Here is a 21,689-nt window from a genome sequence, read left to right as displayed (position 1 = left end):
GGATTGGATATGTGCCTGTCTGAGGGACCAACTGCCTTTTTGTACCTGCATTAGCAGATAGTGACGGAGTGCTACACACTTCTCCGGCGACAGAAACCTCCGCTTGTTGTGTGTGTCACACGTGATGTCCAGGAACCCTCATTGTTGGCTTGGGTTCAGACAGGATCTTTTAATATTTATTAACCACCCTAAAGACTGTAGGAAGGTTATCCTGTATTCCACCTGAACCGATACTGTTTCTCGGATTGGTTGGCTACTAAGAAGTCGTCTAGGTAAGTGAATATTCTCAGCCATTCTTTCGTAGGCGTTCGGCGATCCAATTGGTCAGGGATGCCAACATAATCGGAGTGGCTGACAGCACGAACGGGAGACACGTGAATTGTAGGAGCTCTCCTTGGTAGGCTAGTCGAACGAATCGGTGATGTTGAGAAGCCATGGGTACCTGGAGGTACGCCTGGCATAGATCTATTATCAATAGCAAGTCTTCTGTTTGTAAGACGGCTGGAACCTCGTAATGGTGAATTAGTTTGAATGGCTTTGGGTGTAGGAACGCATTCAAACGCTTTCGGTTGAAAACAGGGCATAGAGTCCCGTCTTCTTTCTTGATCAGAAACAGGGTTGAGAGAAAACTGGAGGTTGGACCCGCTTCTTCTAGAACCCCTGAGTTCTTTAAGTCTTACGCGGGGTCTTAAAGACTTACGCGGGCTACGGCTATTATTTTTACCAATGTTGGAGGGGGAGGGGTACACTACGCCAACCAGACTCCCCGAAAGTCTCTAAGGCGGCCCCCAATGTTGTTGGTTGTCCAGATGCGGTCACCTCCGCTTAGAGTACGGATCCCTGGTGGAGCCCGTACCTCCGATGGAGAACTTCCTTCCCACAAGATGTCGCCCCTTGGGAGTACCCCGGCCATAATGTGAGTGTTCCGGGACTCTCAGCTCGGAGGAATCTTTGATAGTGCCTCCCGAGTGATTTTATCCTTCCGGTAAGGATCTGAGTCATGTTCTCGCAAATTTTATAATGCCTTGTCCCCAAAACCCTCTTCGATTTTTTGGTACAGGCTCATCGCTGTTATGATGTTTTGAGGATTGGTTGCCCAATCCACTAACCCTTACATACCCTTCCAGAAGCTGTCCCGGTGGGAAAACATCGCATTCTGGAGGGCCGCGATGGTCCGTCAGATGGTTAGCTGATGACGTGTGGTCGCACCGACGCAACTTGTCATTTAGACCTAACTCTGTGACCATAGGGGCCGTCAAGAATTGTTTTTTGGGCGTTGTGCCACTCCTTGCCGGTCCTCCTGCTGAAATAAGGTACGTAACCTCAAACATCAGCATCTTAATCGACGCTCGTACGTTGAACTTTTTTCCTGTAGCAGTTCTGCTTCGCCGTTTGGTGTCCGTTGCTTTTATGCCAGCGCTCCATTGGCGAGCCAAAAGTCCGAGGACAATAAATCGTCCGATTTGTCTATGCTCTGCTACTGATCAACGAACGAATAAAAAAGTCGAGCTGTCAAAAGTGAAAAGTTATGATTCTCGTAATGTCTTCCGATAATCCTATAATTTTGTGTTATTTATATGTAGACTTGCATAAAATAATATAGCAGTGAAAACAACACAAGTTTTACGATTTATTTTATGAATTTCATAAATACAAATAAAAAAATTAATTGTAAATCTCTCATTTTATAATGTGTAAATTAACAAATTAATCAATGAAAATGTTTAAAACAATTACAGATTTTTTTCCGGTCCGAATGATTGCGTATTAATGACAAATCGAATTCGCATAGTGATCGACTGACGAAGTCTGGCAAAAATATCAAACATGTTTGAAATCCAGCGAGCCTGGTCTGCGGATTAAAAAGTCTGCAGATCTGGGGTGCTCCACGCGAAAAAAAAGTCCGAAGACTGTAAATCGTCTGACTTGCGTGCCAATGGAGCGCTGGCATTAGAATATCCTCCTCACGGTCATTCAGATGTTGCGCCATAATCACTTATCACTTAACGTTCGTCCAAGATAATTTTTTTGATAATTAGAATGAACTGTCAAACGCAACATGTAAACAATAAGAAAGCCAAATCCAGAATGAAGACAAAGGGGTCCCAAACTCCATACATAAAAAATGGACGCGCGGGTATGACCAGTAAATAAAAACGGAGGAATGACCAACGACAAGAAAAAGGAAAATAAATTAGTAGAATATAACCTCACGCGGAGAAGAAAGAGCAAACCCTCTCTCAAGGACTTCAAAGTCAAATTCGAATAATATATAATAAACAAAGAGAATCTAGGTTGTCAACCACTGTTTCTAAATGAATTATTTTTTCGTAAAGTAACACAAATGCATTTTTTATTATGGCAATATTGCATGTCTCGAGCGGCAAACTGTCAAATTGACATTTCATAACTTAAATATTAAAATATAATATACAAAATACAAAATACAGATAACAAATAAAAGCAATGGAAGAACTAAATAATATCGACTGGTAAGAACTACCCCAAAATTACTTAAACCAAAATAATTATCAAATATAATATTCCTATGTCACCGTGTGCTTATTCTCTACCTCGATAATATTATTATCTTGAGAATGAAAAAGTCGAGGAAAAAAAGAAACACATGCTGACGACCCAAAAACCAAATTTTTTATAGTTATTCATACATCATAATAATATGAACATGCTACCTACATGGTAGGAACATTTTCCTATTTCAAGAGAGTGTATGGGGCTTATACATATTATTATTTAAAGTATAATATAACACCCACGATGGCCGCGTGGTTTAAGTATAACGACGTGAATCGTGGGTTCGGATCCCGGGTTTGGCAAGTACACATATTGTTTTCAATTTGTGTATGAGTCAGAGTATGGACCTGATGGGTTGAGCATGTGGTTGACATCAATTTTTTGTAAACACAAAATCTGTTAATACAAACCTCCACTCTATGGAGGCCCATATGATCTTATTAGGATCGGACATGGTAGGGATACCATCTTATTGAATATCATTTACTATAAGTAGTTAGGTATCATTTTACCCATCTTACACTACTGTCTTTATTTTGTTCAGGACCTATGATATACCGGACAACAAATATTTTATCAACGATGAATCAAATTTTGAAAAATCTGCAACATTTCGAATAATTAAAGGCACTTTCCGAAATCCATTTCTAAGTTCCGATTCAGAGGAAGAAAGTGTTCCAAAAGCATTTTCAATGACATTTATGAAGAAGAAAAACAAAACGAAACACGTTCCCGTAAGCTCTAATTTTTTTACTAAACTTCTGCTCTACTCTGACTAAAACAAAGGTAACTTCATTATCTTTCGTCAATTTTAAAATTACATTTATCTGTTCATAGAATTCTTCTATAACGTCGTCATCTTTATCGGCAGTTGGAGCGTACACCTGTATTATATTAAGGCTAAACCTCAGTTGAGGAACGGACTAAAAGGATCGTGGCTAGGCGATGCGCGGATTGCGGGTCGCGGGTGCAAATGACGCATGCCGACCGAAATATAATTTGTCATATAAATCCAACATGCGTCCATTTAATGTTCTGTTTATTGTTCTATTAGTAACAATAATAATATATTCATTGACATGTTTTCTTTTTCAAGTAAATGGGTAACGTTTTTAGTCATTTTTACATGATTTAAGAATTAATACCCCCGTCGCCATCGCGAAACAAATTGATTTTTTTCCAACTCGACGTTCTCCCTCCGAATGCCAGCGAGTCCAAAATTTCGTCGCGCCTATAGTTGAAAATTATTTGCCGTTTCACTGATGTATCGCCTTAACATTACCCATCTACAATTTTAGTTGTAATAACATTACTATGTCAGAGTAGGGAACAAAACTATTGACTGATCTGTTAATTTTATCGGTCACTATGATACCCTCTCCATTTCGATGGTGATTATCATCATTTCCCGAGTAATACAAGGCGCCGTTGTCAGTTTTAAATCTGCCGTTTCCTTTCCACTTCACTTCGCTGATGTCAAGGATATCTAATTTTAACCTATTCATTTCCATAATGACCTTTTGCAATTTTCCACTTTTAAACATTGATCGCACATTCCAGGTCGCAATCTTTATAGCCGGCCCGGGGATCCTTAGCACCCTCTGACCATTTAAGGCCTGCCGGGGCTAAGGGCCATACAATTTGATTTTCCAGCCATGATGATTACTAGGGACATAGTTAACGTGGTAGTTTCCCGTTGCTTTCCACATTGCGGTGTCAAAGCCATTAAAGCCGTTGCGACCATGCCTTCAGTTATCTAAGTGTAAGCTGTAGCGAAAGTCTATCCTCTCCACCTTACATCAGTACTGGTAATTGCTGCTGCCCAATACCAGGGATATTTATTGACTTTCCAGTCTAGATTCGCTGTGTTCTGCGATACCAGGGTCACCTCTAGGAGGATGTGGTGCTGGCACCATACACAAATGGTCTCGGTAAGGGAGAGGCTAATGATCTGTTTTAATATTAATAAAGAACCGTGATTAATAAAATTCTAATTATTATTATTACAATATTCTATATCATGTTCAATATTCTGCGCTTTGGAAAACACTTGAGATGGTTTTATCTAGTATAGTTTAAGTTTGATATAATAAATGAATGAATATAATAATTAATCTTTATTGATTTTCTCCTTTTCAGAAGTATACCCTCCAAGAGTATATACCAGGCCTAAAAAAGCTTCCGTTATATCCCCAAGTCTCGAAACTCACACCGGAACAACATAAAATATGCATCAACGTCTTACGGTTCTTCAACACCAACTGCTTTTCTATGCCCAGAACGGAAGTCAATCAAAGTGAATTGAAAATCTTTAATGTATGTACGACCTAGCCATGTCCTAGTTCAGTGATTTTCAAACTTTTTCACTCATTTCACTCAACTCATTTCACGGTGCCCATAGTGTATAAACGTCTTTCATGTCGCCAAAACACATGTACTTAATGTTCTGTTAATTTTCTGTCAGAATCAGATTCAAGACTGTAACTTTTTGGAACTGCCAATCGAGAGTGTCCCTATCATATTTTTCAAACAGTCACTTTGGATAGCCACTGCCCTAGTTCAATACAAAAACAAGTCAAAAAAACTTATTCCATGATAATAGCACCAGAGCACTACTTTCAATTGAAAAACTTTGATTTTTTATGGTTAGTTCGATATAGAATTAAGTGATGCAATGGTACATACAATTTAGAAATGCCTCAGAAACATACCTGTTAGAAAATATCTTGAAATATTATGTAGTGCCGGACAGTATTCGAACCTACATCCATCCGAGTGAGGCCAATGTGCTTTACAGATTTAGCCACCTGCACCGTACCTAATTATGATGAAATTAACTAATAGTCATGCAACTGAAGCGCTTCTCAAATTTCGTTAATATTGGTTATCAGCTTTTGTGGTTTGAATCAAGGTACTAACAATAGGTACCTACCTTAATTCCTACCCAACATCTACAAATTTTAGTCTTCATGTACTTGCACTTAATAAAGCACTTTTTTTATTCGACAAATGATTCACAAGATTTGAAAATGCAACAGTTTTTATTGATCATACATAATTTGGAAAGGCCTCAGAAACATATCTATTCTGACGCCATATTTTTTTTGTGTTATTCTAAGGTGTTTCCAAATTATATATGTTCAATAAAGACTGTTGCACTTTTAAATTTTGTTATTTATTTTATTCATTGAATATAAAAAGTAAGTTATTTATCAATACTATTAAATTTTATGGTTCTATAAGGAAACAACACAAAAATGTAGAACTAAAACTGGGATTAATGCCAGAAAGAGTCAACAATTTTTAATTTACGAGGTCTGTTCAAAAATAATCCGACATTTGTTTTTTTTTTCCATGGAAACAAATGAAGCACTGGAAGTTTCCTCCGTTGAAGAGATGGGGTGATTTAGACAGGGTTTAATTTAATTTTAAAAACTAACCACCACCATTTTCAAATTGTTCAATGAAAACAAATACGTTTGACTGACAAAGTTTAGTGTACACTATTTATGTTAGATCTTAAAAACCTACCTCCACCCTTCGGCAATGGAACAAGTACTATCTGGAAGGCATCCATTACCTTCAGATGCCAGAGACTGGATCTTGTGGTGTCAGGCTCCCTACTATACCGACTTGGCTCCTAGTGATTTTTGCTGTCCGCTAAGCTGAAAATGCCATTGAAAAGGACCCAATTTGTGGCACAAAAAACATTATGGAGAACACGATGATCTAATTATACTCCATTCTTAATCCAGAAATGCCTCCAACGATGACGGGACTACTTGGAGAAATGTTTTGATGCCATTAGGGTTTCAAACCTCCTTGTGAGTAATTGTATTTTTCCCGGCCAAAGGTCAAATAATTTTTGAACAGACCTCGTACATGTTTATTAAATAAAATTGGCACAAAGTACTTTATCTATACTTTCTCCTATAAAATAATTTATTTGCATATAAAGTACCTACTTTACGTAGGTCGTGTCGAGATATTTGTGTGAATAAAGTATACACTGCATGTAAAATAATAATCTCATTCTTTTCGTAGGAACTAAAGCCAACTATACAATCAGAACAGAAACTCTTCAGTGATCATGTCAAAGATTGCTGGACAACAAAAATTTGTGGGCGACACTTGCAAATGGTTTTATCACATGAGAAGTTCATCGAGTCGGTGTGGCAAGATCGTTTAACGAGAGTAAAGAAATATCCACAGTTCTATCAGATGGCTGCCATGTTACCGCTTGTCTATACTAATGAAAACCCAATCGGAATATCGCTATTAGATTCTCTAAAAAATGAGGTAATTTATTTTGGCATATCTATTATCTTAATCTGACCGTATCATACATTAACACCTCGCTATAAATATACTTTATTTTTATTAAATTTTATCACTAAAAAATATCTGTCCAAAACTGAGTGGTTTTTTTAAGCTGTTCCTGCCAGAAAACAATTTTTCATCCGAATTGAACATTCCATGCAGAATTCAAGTCAAGTTTTAGACCTTTATTGAAAATTTTGCTTCCGAAAACATATATAATGTATCATAATATGCTATTTATTATCTCAAAAATTGTTGAAAATATTCCACGACACAATACATATGCCAAACGACCTATTTTTTTTTATCACGATACGTTATAAAAACTCCTGCCTTAAAACTAGTTTTTTACGTAATATTGGCTTTTTTTTACCATGTTTGATCCTTAAAAAACCATATGGGAGTGGAGGTTGTATCAACAAGTTTTTATTTATTTTCCGAGAAATGGATGTTTGGCAGTTGCTCAATCTATTAGGTCCATTCTCTGGGTCCAAATACACATTAATAAACAGGATGTGAATTTTCCAGACCGAGAGCCCACGACATTAAACCAACGCGGTAACCATCATGGGTGTCTTTGGTATATTAGCTTAGTAAAGTATATTTAACATAAATTAATATAATTTTATATTTTAGGGTAACCCGCCTCTTTTTGATTTGCCAGTATTAAATAATGGAGCAATATATTTAACAAAATCACAAGATGACATAAACTCAAGCCTAGCAACGATTAAAGACTCTTCAAATAAACATGTCTCTGGTAAGTAATTTGTTTCTCAATAATCAAAAATTTAAATCAATTCTTAGGGGCCAACTCCAGACGATTTATAGATTTGTACAAATATCCAATGAGTCTGAGCTGACGAACGTAACGGGAATATAGTCTGCATAGTATTGACTGCATTAAAGGGACGCTCTACAGAATCGGCCTTGAGAATTGAAAATATGATTTTTTTACATGTGGTCCATAATAACTGGTCTACTAGTTAATATAAAAAGGTTGCCGCCAATGTTTGTCTCAATAAACTCCCTCCAAGTGAAGCTTGTGAAGTGAAGCTATGGGGTGACCAAAAAATAGTACTTTCTAATAAATGTTACTAAATTCAATATGTTTATCAGTTCTTTGGTGGGAAGTATTGCAACTGATATGATGGATATGATAACTTTTTTGATCATGTGTTAGCCACAATATAAACTTAATAATATATTAATAACTTTTTAACCTGAAATTGTCCGAGAACTAAACATACGAAGGATGTTGAAATACATATCTACCTACATTTTTATTTCATGTGCTATCCAAAAAACATTACTAATGAATAGTGTTTATTTGTAATGTTTAGGACCTACGTATTAAAAATAATAGGTATTGTTTAATTCTAATGCATATTTTTTTAAACGTAGAATTTAGTGTCTGCCTATTATAAAAAGAAAGTGACTTTTTGTTGCCTGCGCAACTTCACTTTTATACTAGTGAAACAAGTGGTAGGTAGTACCATTATTATATGTAAAGCCAATGGGCTCAATAATTTATATCATGAGTGCCTAAAAATAATTATTAACATACAGTCACCATACACATTATTTTTTTATTTGCCCATCCGACTGGCGGGCAAATAAAAAATGACACCAGGGCTGTCGACGCAATTAATTATTTTGTACTTTTTAAATTTTATTTATAATATATTTTATTTAAGTTTTGTGCATCTAATGCTGGGTCCACACTGGCAACATGTCGCGCAACAACCTCAATAAATTTTACGATAATTATCATACTTATCGTAAAATTTAACGAGGTTGCCGGTGACATGTTGCCAATGTGGACCCGGCATAATATCCACTGTGGTTCACGTAGTGGAATGGACCTGTTGTTTCTGGGGTCAACTAATTCAAGAAGTAAACACCCATGATAGAATTTTTCCAGCTTTAGTTGCATTATATTCCAAAACTCATTTCCGATTTTATAAATGGAAATTTCTTGGTGTACATAGTAAACAAACCTACGAATAAAAAAAGACAGGAAAGAACATAAAAACTGGCAACCAAATTCGCCATTTTGGAAAGTGATGACTTTGCGTAAACAAATATCGTGTGGTCTGCACGTGTGCGGTAAACTTAAATAGGTAATTTTGTGTATTTTATGTTTGTGTATCATGCATTGTTGGCCATATTTTCCGGCCTTTCTTGATTGCCGTGACACAATAATATGTTCCTTCCAGTCTTTTTTATATATAGAAAAAAACAGTATGTTCTATTAGTTATATAATGTATTATGATTCTGTAATAAAATAATACACAATTAAAATATTTTCAAATGGAAATAAAAACACATTTTCCAAGCTTTGAGCCGTGCTCACTCATGGATGTCATTCTTCATTTAGGTAAGTATATACAAATTTTGATGTTATCTTGCAAATTAAACAGGTATTTGACCTTTTCACTATATTATACATGTACCTACATGCAAATGTAATGTTTTCAAATAATTGATATGGATTATATACCATTGTATTATTTTCTCGAAATCATAAACATACTATAATAGTATTTGAGTATCAACCTATGCTCAATTTAAATTAGGTAATAATAATAAAATACCCGTAAATATATCAATAGTATGTTTGCTACGATATCCACCCAAGTTATCAGTATGTACTTGCACGGGTTTGATTAAAAACTATGATGAAATTAACATTTTAAAAATATTAATTCAAGTATTATTTTGACAGCCCTGTTTTCTGATCGGCGAACACTTGCAGGTGTTTATCAAATAATAATTTGTAATATGGCCGACAATACCAATAACAATTTTTTTTTTTTTAAATAAAATCTCCGATGATTAGTGATTTTTGCGAAAATATCGATTTAAATTAATGTCCTAACGATGCCGATGTCCTTTTTATACTAAATTATATTTCAATCTCCTTCTCTTGAGCCCCCTCTTAAAAGCCATAAATATTCATTTCCACGAAACAGTGTCTGAAGTTGTATAATAATTTCTTTTATCATTTGGCTATTACATATTATGACTAATTAATATATATTCCATCAAGGAATGGCAAGTCGTGAGTCGAGAACTAGCAGGTTCTAAGTGTTTGTCCTTGGCGAAACAAAAGTAACAATGAGGCAGCATAGAATAGTACTTCATTGTTGGGTTTGTTTTCTCAAGGACGAACACTTAGAACCTTGTAGTAGTAGGCTCGCGAAGTGTTAAAAATTATAAATGGAAAGTAGCAATAATACTTACCATTCAATGTAAATACTTGCCGTGCCATATTTACAGCATATCCATAGACTCAGTAGAAGCAATTCAAAGATTGCTCACAGGATTTCAAACATTCTGTCATACAACAAATATATCCTTCCAAGTGTCATTATATCAGTATTGGCAGTTGGCTAATTGATACATCTCAATGTAATTATTGATTATTTTCAGTGTGTGATGATGAAAAGTGTGAACAATTGGCAATCCAGCACAGAGCCAATATAGTCATATCTTCGAGCGGTTTAAAAACACTCGCTGACAATCACGCACCATTCGGGAGATCATGGGATTTACCGGTGTTGATAAAGGACTATAAATTAACTGGTAAATAAAAAAATATTAAATATATGAAAGTTTAAATGTATGAAAGTGAAGCTGAGAAAAAGACTTCTAATACTAATGATTAAATCCGCTTAAAGTCATTCCGCATACATCTCTAGCTATCTTCACAGTACATATTATTGCTCGCGTCTGTCAAAAACCACAAGCATTTCAACCCAATTTAGAATACAAGGCCCGATTGGTCCAATCACTCTAAGACTGGGCCTGGGCATCAAGTATTATAATACTTAAAGGTGATAAGACTCGCTACAGTCAGTCAGTAGTCAAACTCCAAATCTTTGAAACAGATCTCATAATGAAATATTTTTTAATGATTTGTTAAAATAAAATCTGTTGTATCTGCAGATGCTCATGGTAAATTGACCACCCACACGGTGGCTTATGTGGACCGCTCACTGCCACCTCGCCACCTCACCGGTCAGCAGAAGTCTGCGTGGTGTAGTAAACTTTTGTTGAAATCTGCACTCTTACAAAATGATAAAAAGGATACCAACAATGAGAGTATCTGGTAAGTGTTGTGTATTTATTTTCATTTTAAAACTAACTTTTACGGGGTAGTTAGAAAAGTTTGTTAAAGTTCTATGAAATGACGCCACAGTTAATAAAGTAAAATCACTGGTGGCAAATATCATTTTTCAAAGGACGTCTCAAATTTTCAGTCAGATCCGACGCATTGACAGTTATTCAAAATAATTTTAAATATTCTAACTACTAAATTTCTATATTATATTATTTTATTTTAGTGAGGTCCCAAAGATAGAATACTGCGCGAATTGCAGGCAGTACGCCATATCCATCAGTGCCAAAAGTATCACGAGTGAAATTGAGGTTTCGGGAAAAGATGAAGCCTGTGACATATCGAGTGACAGTGAATCAGAGGACTTGGTCATTGATGCTCCCAACATTCCAGTACGAAGTACGTAATACAATATAGTACAATATACATTCAGATCCATTGCAGTACAAAAGATTCATTCATCATACACGCGTCTTACGAGCGGAGTGTGACCCGGTTGGCAGAGTGGCCGATAATGAAGCCATGGGTCGCAGGCTCGATCCGCGACTACATAAATACAGATGCATGTTGACTTTTTTAGTTTAGAAAAGTAAAATACATTCGATTCTGCTTAATTGAGACACATCGGGACTAGGGCATTTTCCACATGAAATTAAACAATGAACATTTTTCTTTTAAAAAAATTTGAAATGTCTCTTTGCAATAGCTAGGAGCATAGTAAATTCTAAAATAAAATAATAAGTAGGTACCTACACACAAGTTAATTCTGCAAAAATGCATCAAGTGTAATCTGTCTTTTGTTTTTGTAAGTTTGCACTTCTACAAAAGCAGCAATTTAATTTTAATATTTGCATTTTTTGAATGGGAAAGAATGGACCTTCAGGTAATGGGTGATGATAATTATATAAAACTGTCATAAAATATAAATACATATGTGTCAGTAGCGAAGGCTCTATATTAGGCGATTATTTAAAGCCTACCTACTAAGAAAAATAGATCTTCAAGCAAATAATTTAAATTAAAAAAAATAAATACACTGAAAAATCCAAGATAATTGATAATCATCTATCGTCAAAATTCAGAAGTACATAGCTTTATTTTATAAATTAGTAAGGTTTATAACCATAACTACTGCCGCATGGATTCAACTATGTTATGAAATATTCGATGGGAATTTAAGATGTGGTTTGTATGCGTTTTTAGTCACGTGACGCCACTGACACCAGTCTCTGTCTGGCTTTTTATTCCGAAATCATAGGCTGTTTAGTTAGCGCTTACATCCACACATTTATTCAAAATAATTAATAAGAAGATGATTTAAAAAATAATTTCTATGGGATTCAATCACATATAAATATTGATTGTTGTTAAAAATATAAAATAATTTATCTCGCCATTTTTATTTATCAGTTATTTATACCTAAGTCTGTCTTTTAAATATAGAAGTATTTTAAAATGTCTAGTTTTACAGGTTAAAATATAAATTGTTATGGAACATATTATACACAACAACGGATATTTTCAAAGATGATAGATAATATATTTTGAGCATATGTTACGTTTATACGAAAATACATAATTCAATCTAATTGCTTATTTATAAAATAATTATATCAAACTAATTGAGATTTTGAAATTTCATCGATTTAGTGTACCTATTCATCAGTAGTAATATAGGGTTATCTTCTTATTTCCTGTAAATATATCTGACCAACTCGGTTACTCCACAGCCTACCTCTTTCCAAAAGTCACCCTTCGCCACTGATATGGAACAAGGCAAATATGGAACTATAAATATTATATTAGCTCCAAAATTATGAGTCGATTTTCTAGTCGAAACTCCATTGAATAATTTACTGAATATATTTGACTATACAGGCGGCCCTCGACTTTCAAACGTTCTACTTTCGCACAATTCGCTATTTCGTACATTTCTTAAAATTTTAATTTATGTTGATGATGCAAATACTGTGCGCTTTAATGCAGTCGCTCCTCTCTTCTCCGCTTCCCGTCACCTTTTCAAATACGTAAAAGGGTGTTATTCAACTATCTCTTATTACAAATTTATAAAGTAAACACCTGATTGCTAATAAACCTCGTTAACTTTATTATACCCATAAATAAATATTTTCAACACTTTTTTACACTTTTTGATGTTTTTTTTTACATCCCTCTATTTTCGATTTTCAGGAACCAATTACGTGCGAAAATCGAGGGCCGTCTGTGTTATTTAATCTGTTAAATTTTAAGATATAATGCTATACATAATTTGAAAAAGTACTATGGCCACAGACATCTTATGTACCATTTATATGGCTTTATTCTCAATTGATGAAACATGACGATGTTTACAACAATACTCTTTTATGGTATTAATATATTTCATATATGGTCATTAAATATTAATTTCTAAAATTAGAAATGACGATGTATCATAATGCCATGTTTACAAATTATCTAGGCTAATAGCACCGTACACGTGCATGGATTTACTGGCAGCAATAGTGCGTATTTTACACTATCGTAAGAATAACTGTTTAAACGTAAAAGTGCTGACTGTCTCTCTAATCTCTTTTTTCAAGAGTAAGCGAAACACGATGTTGTCATTTTATGTCCCTACTTGACAGGTCGTAAAATTCGGTTAACCTCAAAATGAGTCTCTCCGCAGTGTAGTTGGTTTTTTTGCCGGCAGGTTCGCCACTATCATTCGAATGCGCAGGCGCAGATCAAAAAAATCCCAACTGTCGCATGAAAATTCAGAAGTAAATCCGTGCACATGTAAACGGGGTATAAGCTCGGATTGATATCCCAAATTCTCCATTCTCAACTTTACACAGCACTCCGGCCTTAATGAGATATGGATGAAAGTATTTTTGTCTTTCTATAAAATAAATATGAATATTATATGTGCATTATTGTAGGGATGACAACAAGAGGAATGGCACGAAAGTGTGTCAAACCGAACGATATCCCTGAGTCACCGCTTCAAGATATTGCAGACACAGAGCAACCATTAGGAAGTCCAACTGAAGATAATAAAAATGAAGAGTGTCTATGTGGCACCAATGTGAAACAGAAATCTGTAAATGAGGATGTTTCGAAAATTATTTCTGATATATTGAATCCTAAAGCTGAATTCGAACTACAACATCAGAGTAAGTAATTATACAATTTCTTTTAGTCAAAAGTTCATGAGACTTGAAATGTGTTTGATAAGCAATGACATATTAAATGGACAACTCACTTCATACCCGGCGCGCACGAGAAATTGTACATGAAAGTCATTCACAGATGTATAGGTAGATGTCACGTGACCATATGACGTATCCGTTTCCATTATGCGATACAAGCTTCGAGAATTTATAGTAATATAACCTTTATTGTAATGGCGTATTAGTGTCATGACTCATTGCGTTAGAAACAGATTCTCGGTTACTTACGACTTCTCGGAGATTAGACGCAAGTGAGCTCAGCGAATCACAGGCGACTGACTGTCCAATGGTTCCTGTCATTCAATTGCATTGAATAAACATTCATCAATATCTTAAAATGGCATTTTATAAATAATAAATAATACTAACACATGAAAAGTGATATCCCATCTTTCTTGGAGTGTTTAGTAGATTTTTTTACAATTTTTAACTAGGCACATTGGCATTTTGTAACACAATAATAACGGTAGAGTCGAAACCTGACAGTCAGAAATTTTGTATGGGCAGACCCAGCGGTGTCGCTAGACCGCTTACAACCAGAATGCTCATTTGAGTGTAGGATACCGATATTAAAATATGAATTTCGCCATCCGGCAGACCCTACACAAAGTGAGTGTCATTTTATTTTCTAGATGCTTCGTCCATATTAATGTCATTGTTGATAAGACAGTTTCGTACTATTATGTATCCATAAGTCCCCTGTATATCTCTCCAATGACAATAAATTGTCTTTTGTTTAATTCATCGACACCCCAAGTAACTAATTAATTAGGTACCTATTTTTATGAATATTTGATTGGTGTGATTTCGACTATTGCGATGTACCTACTCAATATTAAGGTATTGATCAACCCCAATTTATCCACACTATCTAGCTGTGTTACTACACACATACAGTAAAACCTCGTTAATACAAATTCCACGGGACTGAAAATCCAAAAAAAATTTGAATTACAAATTATGAAATGTATGGGGGGGAAATATTAAAATTATTTTTTATTTATTTTAATCAATATTGTTTACGATTATAGATGTGCCTACCAAATTTCCGGTTCCGTGTGTGTTAATGGGTCATAAAATGTCAGGATTATTTTTATTACTTTCTTAAAATAAGTAATTTATGATGTTTTAAGAAAAGTCTGTTACAATAATTGTCAATGACTGGCTCATGAAATAGTGTACATTTTACGATTTATTCAATATTTTTATATGCCAGGACTCTAAAATAATTTCGAATTACAAAATTCGAATTAAAGGTATGGTTTTATATGAAAATAATGTTGAAGGGATTTTTTTTTCACGAAAATTTCGAATTATGGCGAATTTTGAATTATCCGTGTTCTTATTAAAGAGGTTCTACTGTATAAACTTTTGTACATGGACTAAGTAGAGTCACTAATATTACTTACATGCTTTTTCATTACATTACATTGTAAATGATTCTAATGTACCATTCAACTCGGACCATTGAACTTAACTTAACTTAACTGAAGATCGAATTCTCCTGAGTTCTTTCCTTTTTATATACACCATGTAACTATATTTAATACTAATTGACGAATAAACAACACTGAAGATTAACATCCACCGAGTGCTGTAACCGACATACACCTTCCACTGGACCACGTTTACGATCAGGGCTCGTTGGTAAGGATTTCTGTTGCCGAACACGACAATACATATTATTCATTCTTGTACTGATTATATCTAATTCTTAATAATACGACTTCTCTACTTTATTGTTATAGATAATTCAAAATCAGATGGTAAAAATGTCACTTATAAACTGTGGAAGATCGGACCATCACAACAAGAGAGTCAACTTTTGAAAACGCTCGAGAAAGATATAATTGTTTTGGTGAGATGCAAATTAGATGGATCACAGGTAAACTACCATGTTTTTTTGTTCAGAATAAAATAATTCAATACTATACAATTAACCTCAAAAGCGGACAGTGATTTTTCTAGTCATATAAATGTTATAAAGTAAGTTAAGTACCATTTTCACCGCATGGTGTATGCCGGCTCTCACATCAAAACTCGTCTCGTTTGCCGCACAGCCATAAATCAAACCTTCCAAGAACGTCAATCCGGTGTCGCATACGAAGACCGCACAGATCTACCTAGCGACAGTCGCACATAACCTTCGAAACAGTCGCACATGCAACATGGCTATAAATAAAAGCTGCCAGCAATGTGGTAACTATCTATCTGCGCGCACAGCCAGAAAAATGACAGTGACTGAATTCCTATGGGTCTATCATGATCAACGTATTTGACATGCTTGCACAGGTGTATTGCTCTGAACTCACATTCTAAAAACATACAAATTTAATTCGACGGTAGGATTTGAAACCATGAACAGATCTGCCCTGCTAAGTAAAAAGACAGTGTTTTTTGTCTTGTTGAAATGAGAACCCAAGTTTTAAACTCTACCTATTCTCTTATATTATGTAAAATTGTTGGATTGTTTTGACATAATCTCTAAATAGACAGTGTATATAAGAGAAAAGATAGTTTAAAACATGGGTTCTCATTTCACTAAAACCAAAAACACTCGTTTTGCTCAACAGGGTAGAGATTTAGATGCCGGCTTTCAGGGCGTGCAATCACAATCATTTATAATTATATCGATTGCCTAATGTTAATACCCGGTATCTGACCTATATGACGAAAATGACTTTGATGTAGGTAATAACAAAAATATTGCCGATCGGCTGTGAAATTCCAAACAATAAAATACAGCCATAATAGTAATTTCCCATATCTAGCCAGTGTAGTAAACAGTTTAGCATGTTGCGATGTAGCAAATTCAAATTGTCACTTTCAAATTATTTAAAATAGAAAAACAGCAAGTATAATGACAATACAAATTTATTCAGTTTTTTTGGCTTCCTGTACAATTCATAAAAAGTCGCTTATGCGATATTAACATTAGGCAATCGATGTATTGATTATTTGATTCTTTATAACACTTCCATCCAAATCCGAAATTTAATGTAGGTACTCACCATATAATTTTCATCTCGTGATGGCGTACATCAGGGATTAATGACTTGCTTTTCACTAATTTTGTAGATGGATAATGACGGAAATATGCAAGCCTTAATGGTGGCACCGAAACTGGAGTATCAAATAGAATTTGGTGCGGAATGTGTCACTCGTGCAGAGACTGCACGTAACTGGACTTCACTACAATTTAGACCTGATTCCAAACTCCTGAGAGGTAAGTGATACTGATTGACACCAAACATTATCATTCAATATTAAAGTGGCACCATTCTATTCCCACTGCTAGTTTGCTTCCTATTTATTATCATAATAAAGTAATAATTCCCAGTGTTACAAATTTGTTGTGATTGTATTTCTGATAGACTGCAGAACTATGTATGAATCATCATAGTGATCAACTGTTTTGTTCTCTTGCCTCTTTCAAAATAAGTTACTTCAAAGTTACATAGATATTTAAATTATTATATACTTAACACGTTGATCGCCATGGGGGTTACCGGTGACCGGCATTGGATTAGTTTAAGGGGGCCATGGTGGTCTCCGGTGACCGGCAAAGACGACCTACCTTAGAGTTGTTCTACAGTGAATTTTTTGATACGCGGTGACCGGCATGGCCCTTCTGTATATTACTGCCACTTGGCCTGAAAATATTTCTTCCCAGTCACAAAATATAGGCTCACTAATGTAAAGAATGTACATAATGAAAAAAAAAGTTTTCCTTTTAAATTGTAAATGTATTTGTAAATAATAAAAAAATAGAATTACAAAAATGATTATAATGTATGTATACGTATATTTCCAGTTTATGTGTATCCAGGTATTATACTACTGAGATCCCCGGGGTTCCAGCGGCTAGCTCAAGAGTCCATCGAACCCCGGATTCACAAAAAAAATAAATTTCAACGGTCGGAGTATAAATAAAACTCGGTCTTTCGTGCTCGTAACGTGGTCTTCTTATATTTTCTTAATTTTTTGGTTCTACAAATTATATTTGGGATTTTTACAGTTGTAGTCGTCAGGTCCGTACCTATCGGAAAGGGGACGCTTACTGCCTTTTCTTTTCTTTTTTCAAATCTCGCGTACCTACGCCGTCCAACAAAAAGGACTCTCGTGATTGGCCAAATTTTATCGCCTGATTTTGATTTGACGAATCACGAGGACCACCTCGGCGCAGGCGCGCAGGGATTTTTATGTTGCCGGCAAGCGCGGCAAAATTTATTATATTTAAATACTTATATTTAGTCTTAAAATTATCTCTTTCATACATCATCATTTATACATTTTAAATTAAAAAAATTACTTACGTGGTTGAGCAAGGAATCAGATTAGATGTTTTATGAAGCCGTTTCTAGAGGTCAGGGTTACGTTTCGACTTAAGCTACTAAATGATTATTTTACACCGGGAGAAGCCCGCCTGTAACAGGGGTGTATCATTCGCCCCATCTGGATTAAAGTCGAAAGGTACGCCCTGATCTCATCGGCCACCCATCCAATTCCTTGTTCATCCGTTAAGTACATGGCATGATAAACAGTTTATAAAAGAATTCAACTACAATCTAACTATTCTAACATAAAACTCTATACTTTAGCTCTATTTTTATTATTTTCTATATTTATTTTGGATTATTATTTTCAGCTCAAAGCAATGCTTTCGCGATACTTTTGAATAGGTCAGAGTTTGATTTAATTTCAGTGTAGTACATTTATTTTGTGTTACTTTGTTTTAATTAGGTTTTCTTGTTATTTTATTCGTTTTTATTAGTCAGCGGAGGGGTCGCGAAGCTGCAGTCTTTGACTCTCGCGCTTTCCAATCTTTCTTTTGTATTCCTAGGGGCTACATTTGTAGACGTTTGGCCCTCGTTCGGAATTATTATTTCGTGTTATGTTTTTCTTCTTCTGGTGCAATAGGAGCGTACCTCGTTTGGCGTCGTCTGCCTTTGCAACCAGGGCGTGGTAGTGGCGTTACTATTGAGCCAGGCTCGTTCCGAGCAGCGGATATCTTCCTGTGGAAAGTTTTCCACTGATCTGCTGGTCTCTGGAGTATCACCTCATAGATGGACACTGTGCTTGCATTCATTCCTACCGCTGTGGGCAAAGCGTCATTTAGCGGTACAACGGCCAGGCTCGTTGACGGCATGGCTTTCCCACCGGTAGTAGGATGGTTTTTAGCCGCAAGTATTCTCTTCCACTTCCTCTCCTTGGATGGCAACACTTCGAGAGTACCTCCCGTTGTGCCACGACTTCTTTCAGGCGTCACGTCCCTAGCCTCCTCATGAACCTGCGACGAGAAAGGAGAGTGCGCACTCTCCACACCATCAAGCTCTGGTATCATAAGTTGCCCGGTTACGCTGCCTTCAGATTCGCTCACTTCGAGAGGAGACCCCCTTAGTGCTTCCAAATTATCTTCCTCGTCATCTCCTATATCGTCTTCCGCTTCCGTCTCAGCGGGAGGGTAATGTTTACGGATTTGATCTACATGAAATTTATAAGGTCGGCCACGCCGAGCTACGTAATACGTCACTTTGCCAACTTTCCAGATAATTTTATGAGGTCCTGTCCATCTAGGTTCAAGTCCCGCACTTGCTCCTGGTCTTGTTTTGGGATATTCCTTCGTGTATACCGATTCCCCAACTTGGTAAGCCGGTGGTTCAGCCACACGATCTTGTCTTCGACGTTGGAAATACCTTTCTTGATTTGCAAAGACAGCCTCATTCATACCTTCACGGTTCCGCTCAACTCCATTACTCTCTCTCGACCTTAGCGGGTTGGACCAATATCCAGGCCTACACATTTTCGCTCCCCAAAGTACTTCAGCAGGGGTGAATCCCGTGGCTGCATTGCGCCGGCATCGTAAATCACCCAGTACGTCTGTGAGATGGGCATCCCACGTACTTTGGTCCAAGCCTGCTAAACGAATACGCAACCCTTTCTTAATCTCCTGGTTACGGCGTTCAGTCGGATTCTGTCTGGGATTGTAGATGGCAGTTGTCCATTGTAAACAATCCCATTCTTCCAAGGCTGCGAGCCATGCCGGGTGACTAAATTGCGTTCCGTTATCCGTTAAAAGCGCCCGTGGACTTCCATAACGCAGGATGATCTGATCGCGAACTAACTGGATGATATTTGATACAACCGCTGATCGCAACGGAAAGGCTTCAACCCACCGTGAAAACAAGTCGGTGATTACCAGAATGAATCTATTTTTTAAGCGTGTGGTAGTATAAGGTCCCATCAGGTCTAATGCCAGGATCTCCCATGGCCGCTTAGCTTCCATATGAGAAGTTTCCGCTGCCCTAAGCTGCAACGCACCACGCTTCCGGGTGGCACATATGCCACAGGCCCGTACGTAAGCTTCCACTTCGCGTCTACGCCTGCGCCACACGAACTCATCGCGGATAGCGTAGTCCGTTTCCAACGATCCTGGGTGACCATTTTCGTCGTGAAAAACTTTCATCACCTCCTTCCTTAATGAGGCCGGCACTACTATTTGTGGTGTCTGACTTCCACTCAACCGTACCAGCAACCCGTTTTTCACAATCAAGCCGGCGGGTTCTCTACTCGGTCCAGCATTCGAATTTATGCGCCGTATTAATCCTTGTATCGTAGTATCCGTTCGTTGTTTATCCATAATCTTCTGTCGTAATGTGACCGTTGTTAGTAACATAGCGGTATGGGGCTCAGGTTTTCGCGCGGGCGCTTCCATCCGCTTGTTTATCTCCTCAGCATCCTTAGCGTTGGTCGCGTGTTCTTGAGGGAACCTTGAAAGGTGATCGGCCAGGTGGTTTTCAATACCGGGGCAATGTTCCGTATCAAAACGAAACTCGCTCAAGAGCATCGCCCACCTTGCCAATTTACCCTTCTGATTTTTCGCTGTATTTAGCCACGTGAGTGCCCGGTTATCGGTAATCAGCGTGAACTTTCGATCCTCAAGGTAACCTCGGTATTTTGTAATACCGAAGACTGCCGCCAGGGTTTCAAGTTCATTACTGTGATACCTACTCTCAACTTCATTCACGCGTCTACTTGCATAGGCTATGACATCGCGTCCACCGTCTTGTTTACGTTGAAACAGCACGGCCGCAATTCCATGTCCTGAAGCATCGGTTTGTAAGCAGAAGGGCCTTTCGAAATCCGGTCTGGCCAGCTTTAAAGGTTGTTTCATAGCTTCTTTTATTTGTCTGAAAGCATTTGTAGCTTCATTGGTCCAGTGAAATTTTACAGTGGTTCGAAGTAATTTCGTCAGAGGTATTGCTATTTCTGCAAACCTAGGTATATACTCCCGTAACCAATTGCATAAACCTAAGAAGCTACGCACATCTTTCCTGGTCGTTGGTTGAGCGGCCGCTTCTACCTCTCGCAGATGGTGTAACTGCGGCTCGTTTCCAGTAGCCGTAATGCGGTGTCCAAGGTAGTCGACCTCTCTGAGACCAATTTGACACTTATTTGGTGCCACTCTCAGTTCATGGTATTGTAGTCTTTCAAATAC

General features: G+C 36.7%; 1 protein-coding gene across 1 annotated transcript in view; it reads left to right on the top strand.

The window, feature by feature from the left end:
- The first annotated feature begins 2,369 nt into the window (after positions 1 to 2,369).
- LOC147064146 (uncharacterized) overlaps positions 2,370 to 21,689 on the top strand; it is a 25,676-nt gene continuing 6,356 nt past the window's right edge. The window contains exons 1-11 of the mRNA XM_085958624.1: positions 2,370 to 2,492; positions 3,080 to 3,269; positions 4,675 to 4,851; positions 6,580 to 6,834; positions 7,492 to 7,615; positions 10,292 to 10,444; positions 10,808 to 10,970; positions 11,206 to 11,378; positions 13,901 to 14,134; positions 15,940 to 16,076; positions 17,270 to 17,417. Of these exons, the coding sequence (XP_085814750.1) occupies positions 2,467 to 2,492; positions 3,080 to 3,269; positions 4,675 to 4,851; positions 6,580 to 6,834; positions 7,492 to 7,615; positions 10,292 to 10,444; positions 10,808 to 10,970; positions 11,206 to 11,378; positions 13,901 to 14,134; positions 15,940 to 16,076; positions 17,270 to 17,417 (1,780 nt within the window). The 5' untranslated portion in view covers positions 2,370 to 2,466. The remainder of the gene's footprint in view (positions 2,493 to 3,079; positions 3,270 to 4,674; positions 4,852 to 6,579; positions 6,835 to 7,491; positions 7,616 to 10,291; positions 10,445 to 10,807; positions 10,971 to 11,205; positions 11,379 to 13,900; positions 14,135 to 15,939; positions 16,077 to 17,269; positions 17,418 to 21,689) is intronic.

The sequence above is a fragment of the Rhyacophila brunnea genome, unplaced genomic scaffold (genome assembly GCF_057557595.1).
Source record: "Rhyacophila brunnea isolate RB1 unplaced genomic scaffold, BYU_Rbru_1.0 scaffold_8, whole genome shotgun sequence".
Taxonomy (NCBI): Eukaryota; Metazoa; Arthropoda; class Insecta; order Trichoptera; family Rhyacophilidae; genus Rhyacophila; species Rhyacophila brunnea.
The sequence above is the reverse complement of the archived record's forward strand: the minus strand, read 5'-3'. Positions and strand labels throughout refer to the sequence as shown.